Source organism: Lucilia cuprina, chromosome 5, assembly GCF_022045245.1.
Source record: "Lucilia cuprina isolate Lc7/37 chromosome 5, ASM2204524v1, whole genome shotgun sequence".
Classification (NCBI taxonomy): domain Eukaryota; kingdom Metazoa; phylum Arthropoda; class Insecta; order Diptera; family Calliphoridae; genus Lucilia; species Lucilia cuprina.
The window spans coordinates 64,507,655-64,528,934 of NC_060953.1; the positions used below are offsets into that span (position 1 = coordinate 64,507,655).

General features: G+C 30.3%; 2 protein-coding genes across 6 annotated transcripts; one reads left to right on the forward strand and one right to left on the reverse strand.

The window, feature by feature from the left end:
* The first annotated feature begins 133 nt into the window (after positions 1 to 133).
* On the forward strand, positions 134 to 8,552 carry LOC111677090 (rab GTPase-activating protein 1-like). Of its 3 annotated transcripts, none has more exons than XM_023438144.2 (9): positions 134 to 926; positions 3,195 to 3,596; positions 3,769 to 4,140; positions 4,210 to 5,366; positions 5,425 to 5,509; positions 5,584 to 5,687; positions 5,757 to 6,476; positions 6,954 to 7,397; positions 7,954 to 8,552. In XM_023438144.2, exons 1-9 carry the CDS (start codon positions 725 to 727, stop codon positions 8,137 to 8,139), a joined length of 3,672 nt encoding a protein of 1,223 aa, XP_023293912.2. In that variant the 5' UTR covers positions 134 to 724; the 3' UTR covers positions 8,140 to 8,552. The 3 variants fall into 3 exon arrangements, with proteins under 3 accessions (XP_023293912.2, XP_023293913.2, XP_046807983.1); XM_023438145.2 differs by having other exon boundaries at positions 134 to 351; positions 7,954 to 8,547; XM_046952027.1 differs by lacking the exon at positions 134 to 926 and adding an exon at positions 2,934 to 3,087 and having other exon boundaries at positions 7,954 to 8,547.
* Positions 8,553 to 14,234: 5,682 nt separating this feature from the next.
* Positions 14,235 to 20,717, reverse strand: LOC111677072. Of its 3 annotated transcripts, none has more exons than XM_023438121.2 (9): positions 20,231 to 20,684; positions 19,757 to 20,150; positions 17,165 to 17,554; positions 16,727 to 17,095; positions 16,314 to 16,667; positions 15,879 to 16,247; positions 15,585 to 15,723; positions 15,217 to 15,353; positions 14,235 to 15,149 (listed from the first exon to the last, which is right to left on the reverse strand). In XM_023438121.2, the coding sequence occupies exons 1-9, from the start codon at positions 20,465 to 20,467 to the stop codon at positions 14,383 to 14,385; spliced, it is 3,156 nt and encodes a 1,051-aa protein (XP_023293889.2). In that variant the 5' UTR covers positions 20,468 to 20,684; the 3' UTR covers positions 14,235 to 14,382. The 3 variants fall into 3 exon arrangements, with proteins under 3 accessions (XP_023293889.2, XP_023293891.2, XP_046808580.1); XM_023438123.2 differs by having other exon boundaries at positions 20,240 to 20,680; XM_046952624.1 differs by lacking the exon at positions 14,235 to 15,149 and having other exon boundaries at positions 15,585 to 15,737; positions 20,231 to 20,717.
* Between the last annotated feature and the right edge of the window lie 563 nt (positions 20,718 to 21,280).

Sequence of the window (21,280 nt, forward strand, 5' to 3'; positions counted from 1 at the left end):
TAAACAAACATAAAGTTGCCATATTTATAAAAAATTACAAAAAAATACGTATAAAAATCTACGATATAAAATAAGAATGCAAATGTTAAAACAAGTGTCAAAGTTAAGGTATAATAGAAAAAGGCAATGAAAGAAATCGCAAAAATAAAAGAAATATTTTTTCCTCTCCACGATTAATATTAAACAATAACAAAAATTCCAAATATTTATAAACAAAATAAGCAAACGTATGTGAATATTGGTAATAAGTTGGTTAAATGTGCAAATAAAAAGAAATAGTTAAAAGAATTTTGCAAATGAAATGAACGAATTCTATACGTAAGATTGAAAATTTTACAAACCCCCGAGGAGGTAATTGATTGTCACATCATACCCCACTTACATACAATACTTTTTTTATTATAACTCAACACAATACTAGTGAAAATAATAAAAAAATAACACAAACAATAGGAAGGCGAGCGATTCGTCATCGATTTACCAAAAAGGTTGAAAAAGGAATACATTTTTTTTAAATTCCTACAATATTCCCTATAATTACTAATGTATACAATGTAAAACAATTATAATGTGGTAAACATGTTTAAAATAATGCAATTTGCAATGTTTAATTTGAAATAATAGAAAATAAAAGTGAATAATTTGCATATTAAGAAAAACTTCTCCGTCTCTTCTTGAGACCTCTAGAAATTCATTTATTGTCATTTACGCCATATATACGAACATGGATGATAATTTAAGTACGAAATCCTCGGAATCATCTATAACCACAAGTGGAGAATATGAAATTGTTACCGATAGCAATTTAACAACACCACTTGATATACAACCATCATTGGATATTGCCAATAATCGTAATATTTCGGATATACAAAATGCTATGACTGATGCTTTAAAAGAGTTGGAATCTGAGAAATCAGGGGAAGGTAAATAGTACACAGTTATTGTTGAAAATATTACTTTCTACTCTGTTTTATATATAAAAAAATGTTTGAGGATTTGAAGTTCATAAAATGATAAGAAATTAGGTCGTTAGGTAGGTACCTATTATAAAATGAAAATGTAGGTGGATATATTTTGTATAGTATTGTATTAATTGTTGAGTCATCTATTTACAATTACTATGTATCAACAATTGATTAATAAAATTACTTTAATGATAATATTATATTGACCAATTAAGTGAAAAGAAAATGAACATGTTTTTGTGAATACCTAAAGAAATTTTTTGAGAGATTAAAAAATTTTAAAAAGCTTATATTGTAATTAATGTCAAGACGAAAAATCTCCTCAAAATGAGCAAGTCTGAAGTTAGTATGATAGTACGTATTCTGAGTGGACACACAGGATTACGAGCACATTTATGCAAAATGGGACATGCGGATTCAGACGTATGTAGAGCATGTAGAAAGGACAGTGAAACTCTGGAGCACTTTCTTTTCCACTGCCAGGCATTTGTCAAAGTTAGTTCTAAGTATCTTGGAAGTGATGTTATGGAAATAACATTTCTGACTAACACTGATTGGTTGATTCTTAGGAATTACGTTCAAACAACTGAGTTTCTGAACACTGAAAATTATATCAATCGGTCGGGAGCAGGTGTATTTCGGACCTAGGTTTTTACGGGTTTGATGTAGTATACATCCTCCTAACTAACCTAATTAATGTCAAGTAATTACTTCTCTTAAGGAAGAGTGGGGAGGGTATTATACGTTTGTGCTGATGTTTGTAACATACAAAAATATTAGTCCAATACCCATCTTTAAGTATACCGATCGATTCAGAATCATTTTTTAAGTCGTTTAAGGCATGTCCGTCCGTCCGTCTGTCCGGCTGGCTGGCTGTCCATGTAAACCTTGTGCGCAAGGTACAGGCCGCAATTTTCAAGATAATTTAATGAAATTTTGGCCAAGCATGTTTTTTGGCACAGGGACGAAGCCTATTGAAAATGGTTGAAATCGGTCCATTATTTCACCTAGCCCCCATACAACCGTACCTCCCGAATTGAACTTTTTATGCCATAATTACGTCCAATATTCTATTATCTCTCTAAAAATTGGCACAAATAAGTTTTATATAAGTATAAATGACACTGCATATTTTCGTAAGGATCGGCCCTTATTTGACCCTAGCCGCTATACAAATCCCCCTTCAAAAATGTCTTAAACGTCTAAAATTGACTTGTAACCATTTGTATCGCAATGAAACTCAACAAAACTAATTGTTATTTAAAAATATATCTTTTTCCCAAATTTACCAAGGATCGGCCCATATTTGACCTATATAAAGCCTCATTTAGAAATTTTAGTTTTGTTATCAATAAATATTTTGAAAATATTTTTAAATATTTTGGAATTATGCTAATATTCAACATAAAAGTTTCTTTATAAAAAATACATTTTTTTTAATATACTCATGGTGTAGGGTCGGCCATGTCCGACTATACTTTCTTACTTGTTTTAAACTTATATCAATATTTTTAGCCGGACTATTTATTGACATTTACTGTATATAAAGACCCTTACCTATAGGTAATATTTAAACTGTCAAGAGATTTTTAAAAATGTATCCATTGTTTTAAAAGATTTTTAAATTTGGCCATTAAATTTTCCTCTAGGTTGTGTTTATCTAATTTTTATTTGGATATTTGAAAAATTTTCGTTTTGGTCTAATCGGATTTTACTATTGTTATTACCAATCGTTAATTAATGTGTTGATATATATGTAGGTATTTTCCAATAGTATTCACAATCTTATTGGATCGGGTTATAAAATTTTTCAAACTTGAACATAACAACATTACCACAAAATTTAAGTTTAATTGCTTTAAAAATACCAAATTCACTAAAAGATCAAGCGTAAAATCGATTTTAAATTTCTTTTAGATATTACGCTTTATGCGTTTCAACTGTTTTCCAAATCTTTGTTAAAACAGCTGTTGAAATTTAGGAAAAAAATATAAACAATAAGCTTCTATGGTAACAGCAATGCTAGCCAGAGAAAATAAATAACACTATACAACAAATATACGCCCCTCTTTTTTCGTAATATACTTTGCTCCAAAAACAAAAAATACAAAACAAACAAGTACGTAAGCAAGTTATCAAAACGCATCATAAATTCTTATAATTAAATTGGCCTTTACTAGTCAATTGAAAGTTTATTGATTTATTTTTTTTCTCTCTCTATTTTAGTAAGTAGTGGTCTGGGTGTTTCGAATAATATAAATCTTAAGAATAAATCGCTTACATTGCCCTTAATGGGCACAACGAGTCCAGCATTGTTAGTACCACACGATAAATCGACAACAGCTACAGTTTTAGCGATGAAAACTCAAACAATACCACCACGTTTAGCTGTCAAAGATGTCACCACCGCTAACAACAGCAATAACACACCAACACCTAAAAGTGATGAATCGAATTCAGAACTAAATCGTGTTGGTCAATCGGTATTTTATGATTGTATTGATGCGAATACTGGTGGGAATATGTCCGCAAATATGACAGTGCGTACAAGCGGAGATGGCGGAGGTGTTGATTTGGATGAGAAACAAGATGTTATGAAACCCGAAAGAAATGATACCGATGAAGAAAGTAAGTATCATGTTGTAGTTCACATAGATCGCAGTCAAAGAGAGCAAAGAAAAAACTTTTAGTGAATATCGAAATACGCATCGGGAAAAAAGTTCATTAGGAAATATTCGTTAAACTTTCATAAACACCTATTCAGTAAGGTTTAATTTTAAAGTCGCCTTTTTTTTCTAAGTTTCCGAAATAGATCAAGGTTGCACCATATTTTCTGGTGTCACCTATTTGGGTGCAGCCAATATAAATGCTCCGAAATCAGAGCTGGATGTTTATCGTATAATGAGTGAACTAAATAATGGCACTGCTTCGAATGGTCTCAAAATTTCCATTAGTATACCGAATTGTTCGGATGGTTTGGTTGTATTGCATGATGCCGATAGTAATACAATAATAGCCACTTATGAAATACAAAGTATTATATTGTATTTTCGTGGACCTATTGAGACAGTGGAACATGGATGTTTTGCTTTTACCTGGTTGCATGGTGATTCTTTATTTCAGTGTCATGTTTTTCGTTGCCATATACCCGAAGCGGTTAATCAAGTTAGCGGTAAGTAGTTGTGTTTATAGAAAACTATTTTTGTGAAAATAATGTATGATGTTTTTTTCTTTTTAACAGCCTGTTTCCAAAAGGCCTTTCAGACTTATCCACCTAGCATGACTTGTAGTCTTACCTCTGCTGTGGACAGTAATATGATGAATTCCATAACATCGGATATAAGTGGTAATCCCTTAAATACAGCCGGTTATGAATTTTTAGTTTCTTTGGAGATACGCGAAAAGGTGGCTAAAAACTCCTATACACCAGTGCCCCGTGATCGTCATTGTTTTAAATTAAGGGCCAATACAGATAAAGAAGTCTATATAACCGTCAAGCAAACTCCCTCGACTGTTTTACAGCCCTTATTGATTGAACGTTGTTTTGGTGTATTATTAAGTCCCGGCAAGCTGGTGAGACAAGCTGATATGCAATTGATTGATATGATAACCATGGGCTATATACAACCAACGTCAGCTGCTGCTTCCAGTGCAAGTGGCAATGGCAGTAATATAACGGCTGCAGCTAATGGTGATGCTCCTGCTTCACTAACACCGTTATGTTTAAATCCCTATCATATTCGTGCAGAATGGAAGGCTGGTGAAAAAGCTTTTGAACAATTTAATGTGGAAACTTCTAAGACTTTCTTAACTGTGGCCGTTGATATAGTTATACGTGGCATACAGGAGCCCGTAAGATTTGTTATGGAAACTCCTGTTAGCATACAGTCTGCTAGTGAATTGCGCATAATGGATCATTTTATTTCAAAGCGTCCCATGACTTTGCGTTTCTATTTACACTTGAAACGCACTACGGATGAGTATAGCTGGAAGGTCAGCTCTATAGATCCCTCTGAAGAGATAACCGAACCACCACAACAGTCAACATCTTCTTCATATTTACTTAAATTTGGCATGAATAATTTGTCACGTATAGTACGCTCCGCTTCGATTGCCTCGATTGAAGATGACTGTCCCACTGATCCAGAAGATTTGTCAGATGGCGATGAACCATTATTGAGTGGTACTGGTGAAGTTTCTAAAGATTGCTCACAAGATACTCTAGACGAATGGGATCCGGTACTTAAGGAATGGGATGGTGAGAAACGTCCCAAAAATCTAGCGCCTTTAGTACGTCTTGGAGTACCGGAGGCTTTGCGTGAAATGATTTGGAAGAAATTGGCGGGAGTAGAAAATAAAACCGAAATGCTCGATATGTATAAGAATTTAATAACCAAAGTAAGTGACAAATTTTGGATACAATTCCTTTTTTCTTATTAACTCATTATATCTTTAGGAAACCAAATGTGAAACTGTTATACAGCGCGATATACATCGCACATTTCCAGCTCATAAATGCTTCAAAGAAAGTGGTGGTTCCGGTAAATAAAAACCTATAAACGTTTCTTGATATAATATATGTATAAAATCGTTTTTTTCTTGAAATATTCTTAAGGTCAAGATGCTCTTTTTAAAGTATCCAAAGCCTATGCGGTATATGACAGTGAAGTGGGCTATTGTCAAGGTTTGAGTTTTATAGCTGCTAGTTTATTGCTACACGTAAGTTTTTATAATGATTTTAAACGTTTTCAAAGATTTTAAATATTTTGTCACTTGTTTCTACTGCAGATGCCCGAGGAGGATGCTTTTTGTGTTTTAGTATCTTTAATGTATGACTACAGTCTACGTGATCTCTATAAACAAGGCTTTGAGGTGTTATATCTACGTCTTTATCAACTGGAACGTTTAATTAAAGATCATTTGCCCAAACTTTATGAACATTTCCTAAATTGTGGCATTGAAACTCATATGTATGCTTCGCAATGGCTTTTGACTCTATTCACAGCTCGCTTTCCTCTATGTTTTGTATTCCATGTACTCGATGTATTCCTTTTGGATGGTATTCCTCTACTATTTCAAGTTGCTCTCACTTTACTATCGATATGTGAAAATGATTTGCGCCAATTAGATTTTGAGGGCATTCTCAAATATTTCCGTGTTACTTTGCCCAAAAAATGTCGCAGTTCTAGCCAGGCTAGACGTATTATGAAAATGGCTTGTGATCGTAAGATTAAAAAGTTAAAACAATATGAAGATGAATTTATGCAAAAAAAACAGAATGAAGAGCGCATAGAGAAAGAGGCTCAAATTTATGAGAATCGTTTTGGCGGTGAAAGACGCAAGTTACAGGGGGAGATAAATGAGTTGCAACAGAAATTAGCTGAAGCTAATGAACGTGCCATTGAGAAGGAGAAGAAACATACGGGTATTATACAGGATTATAAGCAAATTATACAACGTTTAGAGCAGGATATGACGACATTGAATGAGACTTTGGGAGCAGTGATGGTGAGTTGTAAAAGTTTCTTTTTAAAGAGTATTTTCGGACATTTTTTATAAAAAGAAACATTTCGAAAATGTTTTATAAAAATTAGAAAATTTTGAAAGTTTTCTATAAAAAATAGAAATTTTATTATTTTTAAAGAGAAAACTGAAAAAAAGTTTTAAAAAGAGAATTTTTTTATAAATTAAGTAATATTTCCGATAAAAAGAGAAATTTCTGTAAATTGTTTAGAAAAAATTACAAATTTCTAAACAATTTCTATTTACGAAAATTTCTCGTAAAAAGAAAAAATTTTCTATAAAAAACCAAGGGTGAAGTTTCGTAAATCTTCTACTAAAAAGATAATTTTCTTCTAAAGAGAGAAATTTTCATTATTATTCTATAAAAGATAAACAACAAAATTATAAAAAAAAACATTTTTAAATTTGATATAATGGAAAATCTTTGAAAATTACAACTTTTCTTTAAATTTATTTTCCTAGACCACTGTATCCAAATGTCAAAATTGTTCACAACACATTGAACAGGACAACCACGCTAACAGTGTGACAACAACAACAAACACCAATGATAATATGTCTCTAGCAAACAGTAATAAAAATGCTAATGAACCACCATTGGGACCATTAGATCCCCTGCACTCAGCCCTGCAACGTATACGTGAGCTAGAATTAGAATTGGCACAAGCTAAACTGGCTCAAGTAGAAGCCGAATGTAAAAATCAAGATTTAAATCATCAATTAAGTACGACTATAACTGAAATGCAATCAAATCGTAATAGTTGGCAACCATGGTTTTCGAAAACTTTAAATACGTTACAAGAGAAAGTCTCAACGCGTGGCAATCGGGATGCACAAACAACAGCGACATTTCAGTCATATATGTCGGCAACAGGAAGTGAATCGAATTCGCCATCAGGTCATCAGGTATCTTAAGTGAAGAAAAAATATTTTATAAAAATCTTGAATTCCCAAATGCTTTCAACCGTCCCAGCGTGCATCATTTAATCATCACAAAAAAAACAATTCATTGAAATCGTTTTTTCTTTTACTTTTACTTTTCTTAAATTTAGTTTTATTTTTGTTATATTTTTCTCTTGGCACTTGCAAAATGTTTGTTTATGATTAGAGAAAAACGTTTGTAATTTATGATACAAGATATCCTAACAAATATTTCTTAATTATCCAAACGTTTTTCTTTTTATTCTTTTATTCCCACATTTTCACCATGACAATATTATTATGTAATTTTTTAAGTTTTTTTTCTTAATTTAAGTTTTGTTTATATAAAAATATATATATTCTTTATAGTTTTTCTTTAGCTTGTGAAAATTTTTTATTATTTTCTTTGTTTAACAAATGAAATATGCTTTATTTGATAAAAATGTGTAATAATAATAAAACAAAACAATTATAATTGTTAACATGACCAGTAACTATACTTTTATTTTATTTTCTATTTTATCTCCATTTATTTAAACAGGAATTTAAAGCATTTTCTGTTACCAGCTCACCTAAAATGCCAGTTAAATTTCAAACAGCACGTTTACGCAGTAGTATTGATAGTTTACGTAATATAGTGGTTCCTTTGGAAAATTCTGGTAAAAATTTATTAAATGAAACCTTAAAACAACATCAACAACAACAGCAACAGCAGCAGCAACAGTAAATTCATATTTAATAAGCATACAGCAAACAAAAGTAACATTCCACACTGAAACATAGATTGAAAACATAAAAATTTTGCAGACAGACAGTCAAACATACAAACATTGAAAACTATGTACTAGTACACTTAAGGGCAATATTTAATAAATGTGATTAAGTAATTCAATTCTCTCCAATAACCACCATTATAATAATAAAACATTAACAAAGCTGTTAGAAGGTATGAAATATTTAACAAAAAATTATTAAAATATCTAGAAATATATTGTATATTAAGGCTTAATAATTTGTTTTAAAACAACAACAAAATTATTGTCCTTTATTTCCCAGCAGAGTTTTTTTAGTTAAAGTTTATTATTTAAAAAAATTATTTTCTAAAGAATTTAAGGAAAAAAGTAAATAACAAAAATTTTTCCAAAAAAAAGAGAGAAAAATTTTTGAAAATTTTCTATAAAAAGAGAAACTTTAAAAAATGTTCTGTAAAAAAGAAAAATTAAAACAACAATTCTATAAAAAATAAAAAAATTTAAAAGTTTTGTAAAATTATATTAAAAATTTTTATACAATTTCTACAAAACTAATCATTTTTGAAAACAAATTCTATTAATAGAGACATTTTTATAAAAAAGAATTTTTTTTATAAAAAAGATACATTTTCGGATATTTTTCTATTCTAATAAAAGAAACGTTTTAAACTTGAAAGTTTTCTAGAAAAAAGGAAAAAAATTGAAACTATAATGAAAAATAAAAATATTCAATATTTTTTAATATAATAACTCATATTTTAGAAATTTTTCTTTTAAAACAGAGAAATTTTGAAAATTTTTTATGGAAAAGATAAATTTTAAAAAATTTTCTAAAAAAATTTTATAAAAAAAGACATTTTTTGTAAAAAAAGATAAATTTTGAAAAATTTTTCTATTCTAATAAGAGAAACGTTTTAAACTTGAAAGTTTTTTAGAAAAAAGTAATGAAAAATAAAAATTTTCAATATTTTTTATAAAAACTCAAATTTTAAAAATTTTTCTTTTAAAACAAAGAAAGTTTGAATTTTTTTATTAAAACAGAAAAATTTTCGATAATTTTCTATAGAAAAGATAATTTAAAAAATTTTCTATAAAAAAAATTTTGATATTTTTCCATAAAATAAGAGAAATTTTGAAAAAAAGTGAAATTTTTTATAAAAAAAAGATAAATTTGGAATAATTTTTCTATTCTAATAATAGAAGCTTTTTAAACTTGAAAGTTTTCTGTAATGAAAAATAAACATTTTTAATATTTTTTGTTAAAACTCATATTTTAGAAATTTTTCTTTCTTAGAGAAATTTGGAAATTTTATTAAAACACAAAAAGTTTCTATAGAAAAGATAAATTTAAAAAAATTTTCTATAAAAAAAAATTCGAAATTTTTCTACAAAAAAGAGAAATTAAAAAAAGACATTTTTTATAAAAGAAGATAAATTTTGGGAATGTTTTTATTCTAATAAGGAAAACGTTTTAAACTTGAAAGTTTTCTAGAAAAAAGGAAAAAAAAGGTTAAATTGTAATGAAAAATAAAAATTTTCAATATTTCTTATAAAAACTCAAATTTTAGAAAAAAATTTTTTTAAACAGAGAAATTTGGAAAAAAAAATTTATTAAAACACAAAAATGTCTGAAAATTTTCTATAGAAAAGATAAATTTTAAAAAATTTTCTATAAAAAAAGAGAAATTTTAAAAAAATTCTATAAAGAAGATATATTTTAGAAAATTTTCTTTATAAAAAAAGAGAAATTTTAGAAAAATTTCTAAAAGAAAAAATAGATATCTTTTGAAATATTCTCTTTTAATGAGAAATTTTCGAAAAACGTCGAAAAATATCGCAGTTAGCCCACATCGTTTTTGGTACTTTTTCTTACATAAAAATTGTTGATAAAAAGTAAATAGTCTTGCCTATAGTCATGTCTATTGTTTAGCCTAGAGTAGTCTAGATAATAGATTAGACTATATACTAGACTATAAACTAGACGATGATAAAGAAATTAAATTTTTATAATTGACTAAACTATGGTCTATAACAAAATGTGGACTATACACAAGACTAATAAACTATAGACGATACTATAGGCTACAAACAAGACTATAGATAAACTATAGAACAGATAATAGATTAGACAAATGACTAGACTTTAGATTAGTCTATGATAGTCATTCATTATAGTCCATACTCTACTATATATATCACCGTCCGACACTCAAAATTAGGCACGAACCGGATGATATACGTCTAAAAGTATAAACTTAATGGAAAAAAAAACTGCTCCTCCTGTGTCCTTTTTAAAGGACTTCAAAGTTTTAAGAAGTACATTTTTAAAAAATTATTTTAAAATACTTCTACTGATCAAACATTGCCAAATTTGATGTCAAGCTAACTAAAAGAGTTGTAAAATAGTTTGTGTTAGTTTTAGTTTATTCCTTCAAAGATGAATAAAAAATCGTTCAAAATTAGTTTGAAAAAAATAATAATGAAAATTTTAATAGATTTTTAAGGATAAACATTTTAAAAGATATTTTAGACAGATTTTCATTTTAACCGCATAAAATAAAAATAATACAAAATATATTCCAACTCTTCTTGTTGGCTTGACACCAAATTTGACATTGTTTTATTAGTAAAAGTATTTTTAAATATTTTTTTGAAAAATGTACTTTTTAAAACTTTAAAGTCCTTTTGAAAAATGCATTTTTTTCCTTTAAATTTATTGCATCAGACGTATATCATCGGGCTCTTGTCTAACGAATTTTTTCTCTTTTTGTCGGAGGGTGTATTCTAATCTATTATCTACTTAATATAGTCTTGTTTATAGTCTAGTCTATAGCCCTGTCTATATGTTAGTTTATAGAATAGTCTTTTGTTTAGTTTATAGTATAATATAGTCTATAGTCTAGTCTATAATTAAGTTTATAGTTCAATCTGTAGTCTTGTTTATGGGCTAGTTTATAGCATACAGGTAAATCAGATCATCTGGTTAAAATTTATTTTCATTAGTAAACTCGATCTTTTAGAATATGGATTGCTGGGCATTTAATTTTCATTTTGTTTAATCTACTAATGAGTGTCTGTAGTTTTAGTAATTATATTTTAATTAAAGCTTATTGAAAATTATTATTTTTTTATAAAAACATTAAAAAAAAACTCTCTAATCTGAAATTAACTTAAGACGCAACCAAACATAATTTTCAGTAAATTCCATTTAAATAAAAGAAATATAAAAAAAATCATTAGTTTGAGATTTAAATTATATTTAGTTAAAGTATTAAAATTTTTCTTTTTTAGTTTGTATGTAACTTTATAAAAACACACACATATACACAGTATTTAATGTCATAAATATAAAAAAATGTCTATTTAATGCTGAAGGTCCGCATAAACTGTACAAAATGCATTTATTAAGTCTATTCTATTACAGTCAATGGTTTCTAATTAAAATTCATTTTATATTAAAAATAGACTTTTCTGTTTCATGTCATGTGAAACTTTGATTTTGCTAAAATGTATATAAAAACAGAATATAAATCAAACAAAGTACATAATTGATATTCTATGATTTAATGGGTTATGTTTAAATATGAGATTAGTTCTAAATTTTCAATATAATTTGAATTTGTTATACTTTATTTGCTAATATAAATTTAATTTTAAAAGGATTTTTTGTACAGTTTATGGACCCCCCTCAAGAAAAAAAAAACATAAAATTGAATTCACATAAATGTATGAGCAAAATTATTTAATCATATACAAAATTTGCAAAAATACAAGTTAATAAAATACCATATAATCTAAAAAAAGGTTAAAGTTTTTCATATATTTTAAGACGATTTCAAGGTAAGCTAATTGGATTGTTAACTGAAAGGAAATAAAAAATACATTTTTGATAAAATTTATATTTCAGGTGAATAATTAAGGTTTTCGTCAAATATTTTCGGTTGAATAAGTGATTTTGAAGGATTTTGTTGTGTAAATTTGATTTTGTGGTGATTACACCACAAAAAATTCGTTAGACAAGAACCGGATAATATATGTCTGATGCTATAAATTTAAGGGAAAAAAACTGTGTTTTTAGTTTTTTTTATATATCTTTTGATCCTGACAGAATAAACTAAAAATTATACAAAATATTTTACAACTCTTTTTGAGAGCTTGGCATCAATTTTGACATCGTTTGATTAGTAGAAGTATTTTAAAATATTTTTTTGAAAAATGTATTTTTTAAAACTTTGTAGTCCTTTTGAAAGGACACAGAATAACGAAATGAAAAACTAGGTTAGGTTAGGTTGATAGGAGGATGTATACTACATCGAATCCGAAGAAATACACCTAGGCCACTATCGGGCCTGTTGTGCGCTCCAATTCATGAAACAAAAAAATTGTTGAAACTCAGTTTCCTGGACGTAATTCCTAAGAATCTTCCAATCAGTGTTGGTTAAGAATGTTATTTCCGGAATAATAACACTTCCAAGATACTTGGATCTAACTTCGACGAATGCCTGACAGTGGTAAAGAAAGTGCTCCAGAGTTTCACTGTCCTCCCCACATGCTCTACATTCGTCTGAATCCGCATGTCCAATTTTGTATAGATGTGCATGTAATCCTGTGTGTCCACTCAGAATACGTACCATCATACTAATCTCAGACTTGCTCATTTTGAAGAGATTTCTCGTCTTGCTCTAATCAGGGTCAAACCATAGAATCTTTGTGGTTCTACCTACCGTTTCATTATTCCAAGAGGCCTTATGGGATTCTCTCATCCATATTTTTAATTCAGCTTTTGTTGCGTCGAATGGTTTTGCGTTTGTCAGGATAACTACATCGAGCTCCCTTCCCTTTAAAGCTATTACATTCGCCCTTTCGTTGCCGACTACTCCCGAGTGGCCTGGTACCCATATGATTTAAACCTTACCTCTGGGAGAGTATTCAGTTAAAGCTTTCTTACAATCCAATACAGTCTTAGATTTAATTCTTTCACCTGATATCGCCCTAATTGCCTTCTGGCTGTCGGTAAATATTCTTAAATTAATATTATACAAATTAACATTGTTGACGAAATGTAAATAACATGTAATAGTAAAGTTTTGTGAAAAAATCTAATAAAATATTACTAACGGTCAAAAAATTAAAAACTTACATTGTTGACATCATGAAAACAACGTTTATAGAACATGAAATTGTCAATATTTGTTCAAAATATTATTTTTATTTAAAAAAGCTAAAACCTCCATTCTTGACATCATGTAAAAAACGTGTAAATAACTAGAAATAACCATTCAAAATTCTAAAAAAATATTATTTCCTTAAAAAATACAAAATTTTAATTGTTGACATCATGTAAACAATATGTAAATTACATGAAATAGTCAAGGTTTAAGAAATAAATATAATAGATTATTGTATTCCATCAAAAATTGAAATATTTACATTGTTGAACTCATGTAAACAACGTTTAAATAACAGGATATAGTCAATGTTGATACAAAATTCTAATAGAATATTATTTTTAATAAAAAATTACATTGTTGACAACATGTGATAAATTCTAATATAATATTACATCGATACAAAAATTTACATTGTTTTCATAATATATTATAAAAATAATATTTTAGTAACAAAAAATAGTCAATTTATTTATAATTTTGACACCGTGTAAACAACTTATAATTAATAGGCAATTTTGCAAATCTGCACAAAAAGTACAAAATTTACATGGTTGACATTATGTTAACAATGTGTAAATTTTGTGAACTATGTTAAAAAAACATTCATTTACATTGTTGACATCATGTAAACAAAGTGAAAATAATAGGAAATATTGGAGATATGTATAAAAAAAAACTCCTTTGTATAATTTGATGCAGCAGAAATTTTGACATCGTTTAAAATTTTTAATGCACGATGAATGATTTTTTTAGTTATGTCAAACAATTATGTAAGACAAGTGAGTTTATAGATAGAACAACACATTTCCTATCATTTGAATCCCTATTATTTAAAAAATGTAATAAAAAAAGCAAACGACTTCAAAAGTTTTAAACCAATTTTAAAATATATGTACATATTTTCATTATTTATTTCTTTATTTATTCACCATGAACAAAAACTCCATTTTCATTACAATAATTACAAATTGTATTAATTCCATTAAAAATACATGCATATGTATGTATTTCAGGTGTATTTGTTGTTGTTGTTATTGTTGTTCATTATTAAATTAAATAGAATTTTTCTTTGCTATTATCACTGTATAAAATATCACTACTATCTGGTCTCAAATTTAATAATAATAAATCGGCCGATGAACTACGTCTCAAGATGTTGTCTGAACGTTTATTACCACTATTGGTAAAGGATCTACTGCGAGCATGTCTTCTCCGTATATGAGTACGGCCAACAGCTGAGTATTTTAGTTTAGCATTAACTTTAAAGGGATTATTGACGGCACCAAAACACGAAATATTCTGTTCACCACCCTCACCATCATCACTTTCCATTTCTGACATCAGCAGTAATAGAGTGCCCGGATCAGAATTCTGTTGACCGGTCGCGGCAGATGTTGACGACGTATTTGCCTCCTCCTCGTATAGTGTAATATCGCTTTCATTTGTAATGTTATTATTGCTGTTATTGTTGTTTATGTTGTTGCTGCAACTATTTGTACTTGTGTTAATACTTTTCAGTCTTGTTTTCGAGTTTTGACTGTCAATACTATAAGTTGAGGGATCTCTGGAGAGATCCGATATAAAATTACTGGTATTGTTACTTAAAATGAAACTCTTTTCGTGTGGCAAAATGGAACCATAGTTCTGTGAGTCCGCATAGAAGGACCAATCGTGAAGAAATGATTCCGGTGACGAAAAGGTGGGTCGCAAACGTTGTACCTTGTACGTTTGACCGCCACTATTCATAACAATCCAGGATTTTGTTAAACAGGTTTGTTCAGTACAGTTTACAGAACTTTTTGGTCTTGCGCTAGCTATTAGAAATGTTTAAAATGAGGAATTTCAATTATTTTATATTTTATTTAGAAAAGTAATTCTTACCATTTTCGTTATTGTTATTATTGTTTTCATTTACTATTCCGTTATTGGTTTGTGGTAATCCTAATGAAAATGATATATTTAATGTATCGTCACAGAAATCATGGCTACATTCTTCCAATTGAGTTGTGGTATTGCATCTGAAATGATTCGACATTAATTTGAAAATAGATTTGTGTAAATGAAACTATTGACCTTCACAATTTGGTCGTATATTGTAGAAGTACAGGAATACAGTTTTCATATTCAACCGAAATCATTACAATTTCCAATTAAATTTTACTGATTGCATTACGATTTTTGAACTAATCTTATACGGATCAAGCATTTTCAACCAAATTGTTAGTAAAAAGAAGTTATTCTTAACTTACGAATTAATATTTAGACTACTGTTTTCTACAATCGAAGATGTTGCTAAATGCTTCCAGTTATTTTCCTCCGCCTGGCATTTGCATCGACATTTATGCGACGTTGACGCTGTCTCTGGTGTTTGAGACGGGCCTGTAATACCTGCAAACGAGATTCTTAATTGATGTAAGAATTTTTTAATAAAATATTAACAAATCGGTTTAACTATTCTTATAGAATAGAAATCAATATGAATAGCTCTGTAGCTAACGAGAAAATTATTATTTTCCAGGATTCATTTTGATATTCCAACTTACCACAATTTTGTGTAGCTCGTATGACTTGTTGAGTCAAATCTTGGCAAACTGAACCCTCAATATCGCTTAAAATAATAGCAGCTGTAGGTGCCATACTCTCGGCAGCCAACGTGGAAGCGGCAGCCAAAGTAGAAGCGGCAGCCGCAGAAGTAGAAGGCCTATCGCTGCAATTGTGAATGGGTACCGTAGAGGAAACGGTAACATTACTAGAGGCACGACTACAGTCTCTATGACGTCTATGATGTTTACGATGACGTTCGCGTGGCTCACGCATTTCCGTATCCATACCAATCTTAATGACTTCTTCATAATCCGGAGGAGCCTCATAGCTGGGTGGTTCATCGGGTGTGGTAATTTCTTCTTGACGATCTGCTTAACCAATTCCAATTTAATTATACAAAGAAACATATTTGAAATACTACTTTAACTATTTACCCAATAATTCACTTATGGTTTGTAAATGATTCTGTAGTTCTCTTTGATGACGAGCTCTTACACCCATACGATATAGAATAACCATCCAGCCTGATAGTACAGCAAATATACCCAAAGTCGAGATAATAAAAATGCCAGTAGCAGTTTTTAGATCTGGATATTGTTCTATTTTGGGAAAATAATAGTTCGGTTTGTGGGAATACCATCGACGATCATTTTGCAAGTGGGCCCAATCATCTTCACAAGAATCCGGTTCATCACTGCCATCACCACAATGGTCGAAACCATCACAGTGTAAACGTATCGAGATGCAATGATTATTGCTACAGAGAAATTCCGAACCTATGTAGCAATCTAAATAAAAGGATTATATCAATAATTTAAAGTCCTTATAGATCTTTTAGAAAACCTACTTAAATAGTTGAAAACACTATATACTATGGCCAACTTGGAAGACATGCCAAAGACTCCTCTTAAACGTATATAATAGCCAGTTAGTATGGGCACAACATGGGTCTCTTTACTAACACCATTATTAGGCCAAACAACATTTTCGATTTCCAAAGCATCGGATGTTGTACCTTGTCTAATGGTGAGATCTGATCGCGAAGCCATACTGTGGAACTCCTCAATTCTTAGCGATATATGAGTTTTCATCATCATATAGTTATTGCCGGGCTTAATAATCCATATGCAATCGAAAAAGCGCACATCAGTGGCATTTTCAATCATATTCATCATAGTTATAGCACCACCGGGACCAGAAACCAAGCCACCACAATCTGTTTAATAAGTAAACCAAATAAATCTAAACTTTTATCACCCATCTACATATATTTCGTACTACCCACCTGTGTAGGGCATTAGGCGATCTTCCCTTTGTTTCGGTGTCACAAAGGTAACTTCCGCTCGAAAACCACTACCTGTAACACCATTACCACGAAATTGCAATAATAGTGATTTTCCAGTACTAATAATAATTGGTGGACGAAAATGTTCGCCATTATAGGAATCTATCATTTGTCCATTGGAATCGAAAATTTCCAACGTCGATGTTGGACCCAATTGAAAGTCCGTAAAATCTAATCTTACATTACAATTATCCGCTTCGCAAGTTAGAATTTGTTCTGTGCCATAGTCACGTGGATATGACATGGGGAAATATGGTGTCGATATGATTTGTGGTGTTTCATCGCTGCTAGAACTTTTATACGGTGAACCGCTTACAATTTTAACATTGCCTAGATATTATTAAAGAAATTTCCGTAATTGTTCGTAAATGTTAGTTATATTGAAGGTTGAATAATACAGATTTAGATCATTTAAAATCCTGAAGCTTACTTTTGGCTCTTGAAATTTACTTTGTTTTTGAAAATCTTAAACAGTTATTACTTTAAAATTGTTTTAAATCTCCCAAACATCGTTATTTTACTATATTTTTTCTAGGGAAAGAAAGTGCTACATATTAGTTTTTAAATTATAGAACTCCGGGTTCTTATAATCATGAAAAATCTATATAATAATTGTACTATATACTATACTACTATATGGCACGTACGTTAACTAAAAAATCATCCATCATAAGTCGAATTTCTGGAATTATAAAGTCTTATAGATCCCGTAAATCCACCTGAATCTCCTGAGTGATTTCTGTAAGAAATCCATACCAAGATACATGTATTTAATTTTTTTTTTATTCTTTACACACTTGACTGAGACGATCGATTATCGTCCGACTTATCTTCCCAGCAGTTCGACAAAGAGTCAATGCATACGAAAAAGACAGTAATTTCCACTAATAGTTACCCACCTGGATGATCGTAATTCGAATGTTTTGGGTCATTCGTCACAAATGTACTCTTTGTAATCGAGAATGAAGACAGTCGTCACTTTAGTGTCCCCTTTGTAAGCGGGAGCGGAGACAGTCGTCTCTTTACTGTCCTCAAGTAATCTAGAGATTATACTCTTAAAAGTTGTTTTTTTGTTGTACTTCCGAAAGTAGTTATTTTACCCATCTTTTGGAGAAATGATTATAACTTTCTACTAATATGCCACCATCTGGTTAACTTAAATTTATAACTTTTGTCCCATAGTATTCTGGAGAGTAGACACTTGAAATTTTTAAATTTTAGTTCCATTAATATCTTACCACCTGGCTGACTCCAATTCATATGTTTTTGGTCTTTCGTCACAAATAAACTCTTTGTAATCGAGAATGAAGACAGTCGTCACTTTAGTGTCGCCTTTGTAAGCGAGCGGAGGCAATCGTCTCTTTACTGTCTCTTTGTAGGGTGTAGAGTGACGATTGACTTGTCCTCGTAGGACAAGCCCATGTTAAAATGGTCGGTCACCTGGGTAGTCAGGTGGCTAGGGGCCACCACAAGTGGTAGGTTAAGTGGTCAGTTCTGGACTGTCCCGTCAAACTGCTGGGTTGACTTCGTTTCACACGTTTGGGTAATTAAACTAGTGGACGTGGTTTCAAGTTTTTGATTGGTTAAATAACTTCAAACGCTCCTGCAATACTTTCGGCCCCGGTTATTGCTAGCGGTCTTATGCGAGGCTTAGACAAAGGTAAATTATAAGAAACTCTTTTCCACATATAAAGTGGTTACATTCTTTTTACTGCTTAAGTTATCCGATGTCTTTTCTCGTCTATAGTGAAATCGCTTTATCCACAATCGTTCTATTATAAAAGCAATATCTGGTTCGTTAACGTTGTAGTTTATATGGGTTGAACTGTCAAGTAGAGTCATAAGGTCAAATGTGTTATTTGATCGAACCTATAGCAGTGAAATAATATAAAAGAACATTGAGTCTTGACACAGATAATAACCCCTATTCAGCTTTTCGATTACGTTTTCGTATTCAGTTACGCAACTATCAGAAAAATGGAATATATTTCCTAAAAGAAAAGAATCATATTGACGAAACGTTGAATCGAAATGCAGAATATTAAAGTAGAAAAACAGAATAGAATATATTTGCTTAGAAATCAAAACTTCATGACCGCTATGGAGGGGAATTCGGAGAGAAGTTGGAAAACTGTTTCTTGAAGCGTTGAATCGAAATGCAGAATATTAAAGTAAAATCACAGAATAGAATATATTTGCTTAGGAATCAAAACTTCATGACCGCTATGGAGGGGAGTTCGCTGAGAAATTGGAAAACTGTTTCCTTTTTATCCTTGTTCCTGCTACTCCGAAAAAATTCGTTGAAGGAGAGCACAAGACCAAGCTCGGGTAACAAGAAGGCCTTATTACTTAAGCCCTCAAAAAATACCTTTCGAATATTTTGTTTATTTTCAACTTTTTGAAGATGTGACCTGAAGAAGTGGGGGTAGCTTTATTTATTCACTTATTTAATACTCCATCTTCGGCCTTTATTCAAAGATCTTAAATCTGTTATATTCCCACATTCAAAAAAAAAGATAAAACCTCACTTACGTTCCGAAAAGTATTGCAATGAGAAAACATGACTGTTGGTGGCTCGATAGAAAAATTTCAACAACAATGTACGAGTTTTACTACGAAATACTTTTCCATCACCACAAAACTCCTGTCCCGATATAGAACTATCGTAGGGTGGTTCCGAAAATTGCATATGCTCACAGGGGCACATTAGCGATTTGCCGAGGGCTGTGTTGCCCATACGGTCACAGTTTTTCGAGAAATTTGCATAAGTAAATGTTATGCGTATAACACATTCTGCACATGTCACCAATTCAAGGTTACACTGATACCAATAATCCAAAGTCGAACGATTTTTCAACGAATTTCCATTTGTAGAGCTGGAGGAGGAGGAAGTGGTAGAAGAGGACGATGGCGCAAAAAGTGTTGTCTATAAAAAATCAATCGATAATAACGTATTAGTTAGTTTTAACTTTAATTAAATTTTCTATTGAGAAAATACAATTTTACATTTCGTACACGAAATGCTGAAGTGGTTACATTACGAGCATGTAAATCTCCACGTTCGCCCAGTTCCAGGAAATGACGTCGACCATTCCAGTGATTACAGATATCTAAATCTCGATAGGTATTGGGAGGATATGCCGTTACGTAAGAGTTTAAAAAACACAATAAAAACGTTACTTTCACAATAACACAATTACGAACGATAACGATATTGAGTCCTTTTAAGAATTGCGAAAACATATCCGTCCGTTCCAGGGAGAAAAAAATATTATTATCGAGAAACACAAAATAAAATTAAAACACTTATGTTATATGTAGTTTATGTAGTGTAAAGAGTGGAGGGGTTTATTTTTAAAATAAAATATTTGTGAATTTTTGTATTAAATTTTCACTTTTAAATTTTAACATGTTGTCTCCTCGTTAGTTACGTTTTGACTGCGACCAATTTAAAAAGAAAATTAAAAGGCAATATTTTTTTAAACTGCAAAAATATAAGAAACCTCAAAAATGTCTGTTATTGTATACCTACGACTATTGAATAATAGTGGTATGTTGTGTTCTATATGGACATTTGACTAGCGCCAGTTCAACAAAGTGGGCACGTTCTTTTAAAACTTATCGAACGAATAAAAACGTTAAAAGAGTTTGCTAATCCTCTAGCCACTTGCCTTTTTGACTAATATTTCTTTCCTTTTCTTTTTTTGCAGTGCAAAAGTGAAATCTATACTTTTATACTGACACTGGGTTAAAGACCTTTTAAATACTACTACATCTGGTGGTTTTAGCACAAACTGTTACGGTAAAAATTTAATTGATGGCGGCATTTTTGTGCGTGTGTATGTGTAGGTTTAAATGTTAATTTTATAACCTTGAATAGGGATTTCTCTTGTCAAGAATTTCAGAACACAAAATATTGATTTTGAAATACTTTGACATATTCTAACAAAGAATCAATTTAAGTAAATTGTAAACGTGATATTGAAAATAGAATTTACATGCATACACATATACATGGTAAAAGAATGTGTAAATTTACATTTGTATTAATTTACA

Bases quoted from the DNA above. Each gene is read 5' to 3' on its own strand.
- LOC111677090 (XM_023438144.2), top strand. From the start codon at position 725: ATGGATGATAATTTAAGTACGAAATCCTCGGAATCATCTATAACCACA. The intron at 5,688-5,756 runs GTAAGTTTTTAT...TTTCTACTGCAG, and splicing joins CTGCTAGTTTATTGCTACAC to ATGCCCGAGGAGGATGCTTT. The intron at 7,398-7,953 runs GTATCTTAAGTG...TTATTTAAACAG, and splicing joins ATTCGCCATCAGGTCATCAG to GAATTTAAAGCATTTTCTGT.
- LOC111677072 (XM_023438121.2), bottom strand. From the start codon at position 20,467: ATGTTTTCGCAATTCTTAAAAGGACTCAATATCGTTATCGTTCGTAAT. The intron at 16,248-16,313 runs GTAAATAGTTAA...TTGGTTAAGCAG, and splicing joins AACCATAAGTGAATTATTGG to ATCGTCAAGAAGAAATTACC. The intron at 15,354-15,584 runs GTAAGTTAAGAA...GAATCATTTCAG, and splicing joins AGTAGTCTAAATATTAATTC to ATGCAATACCACAACTCAAT.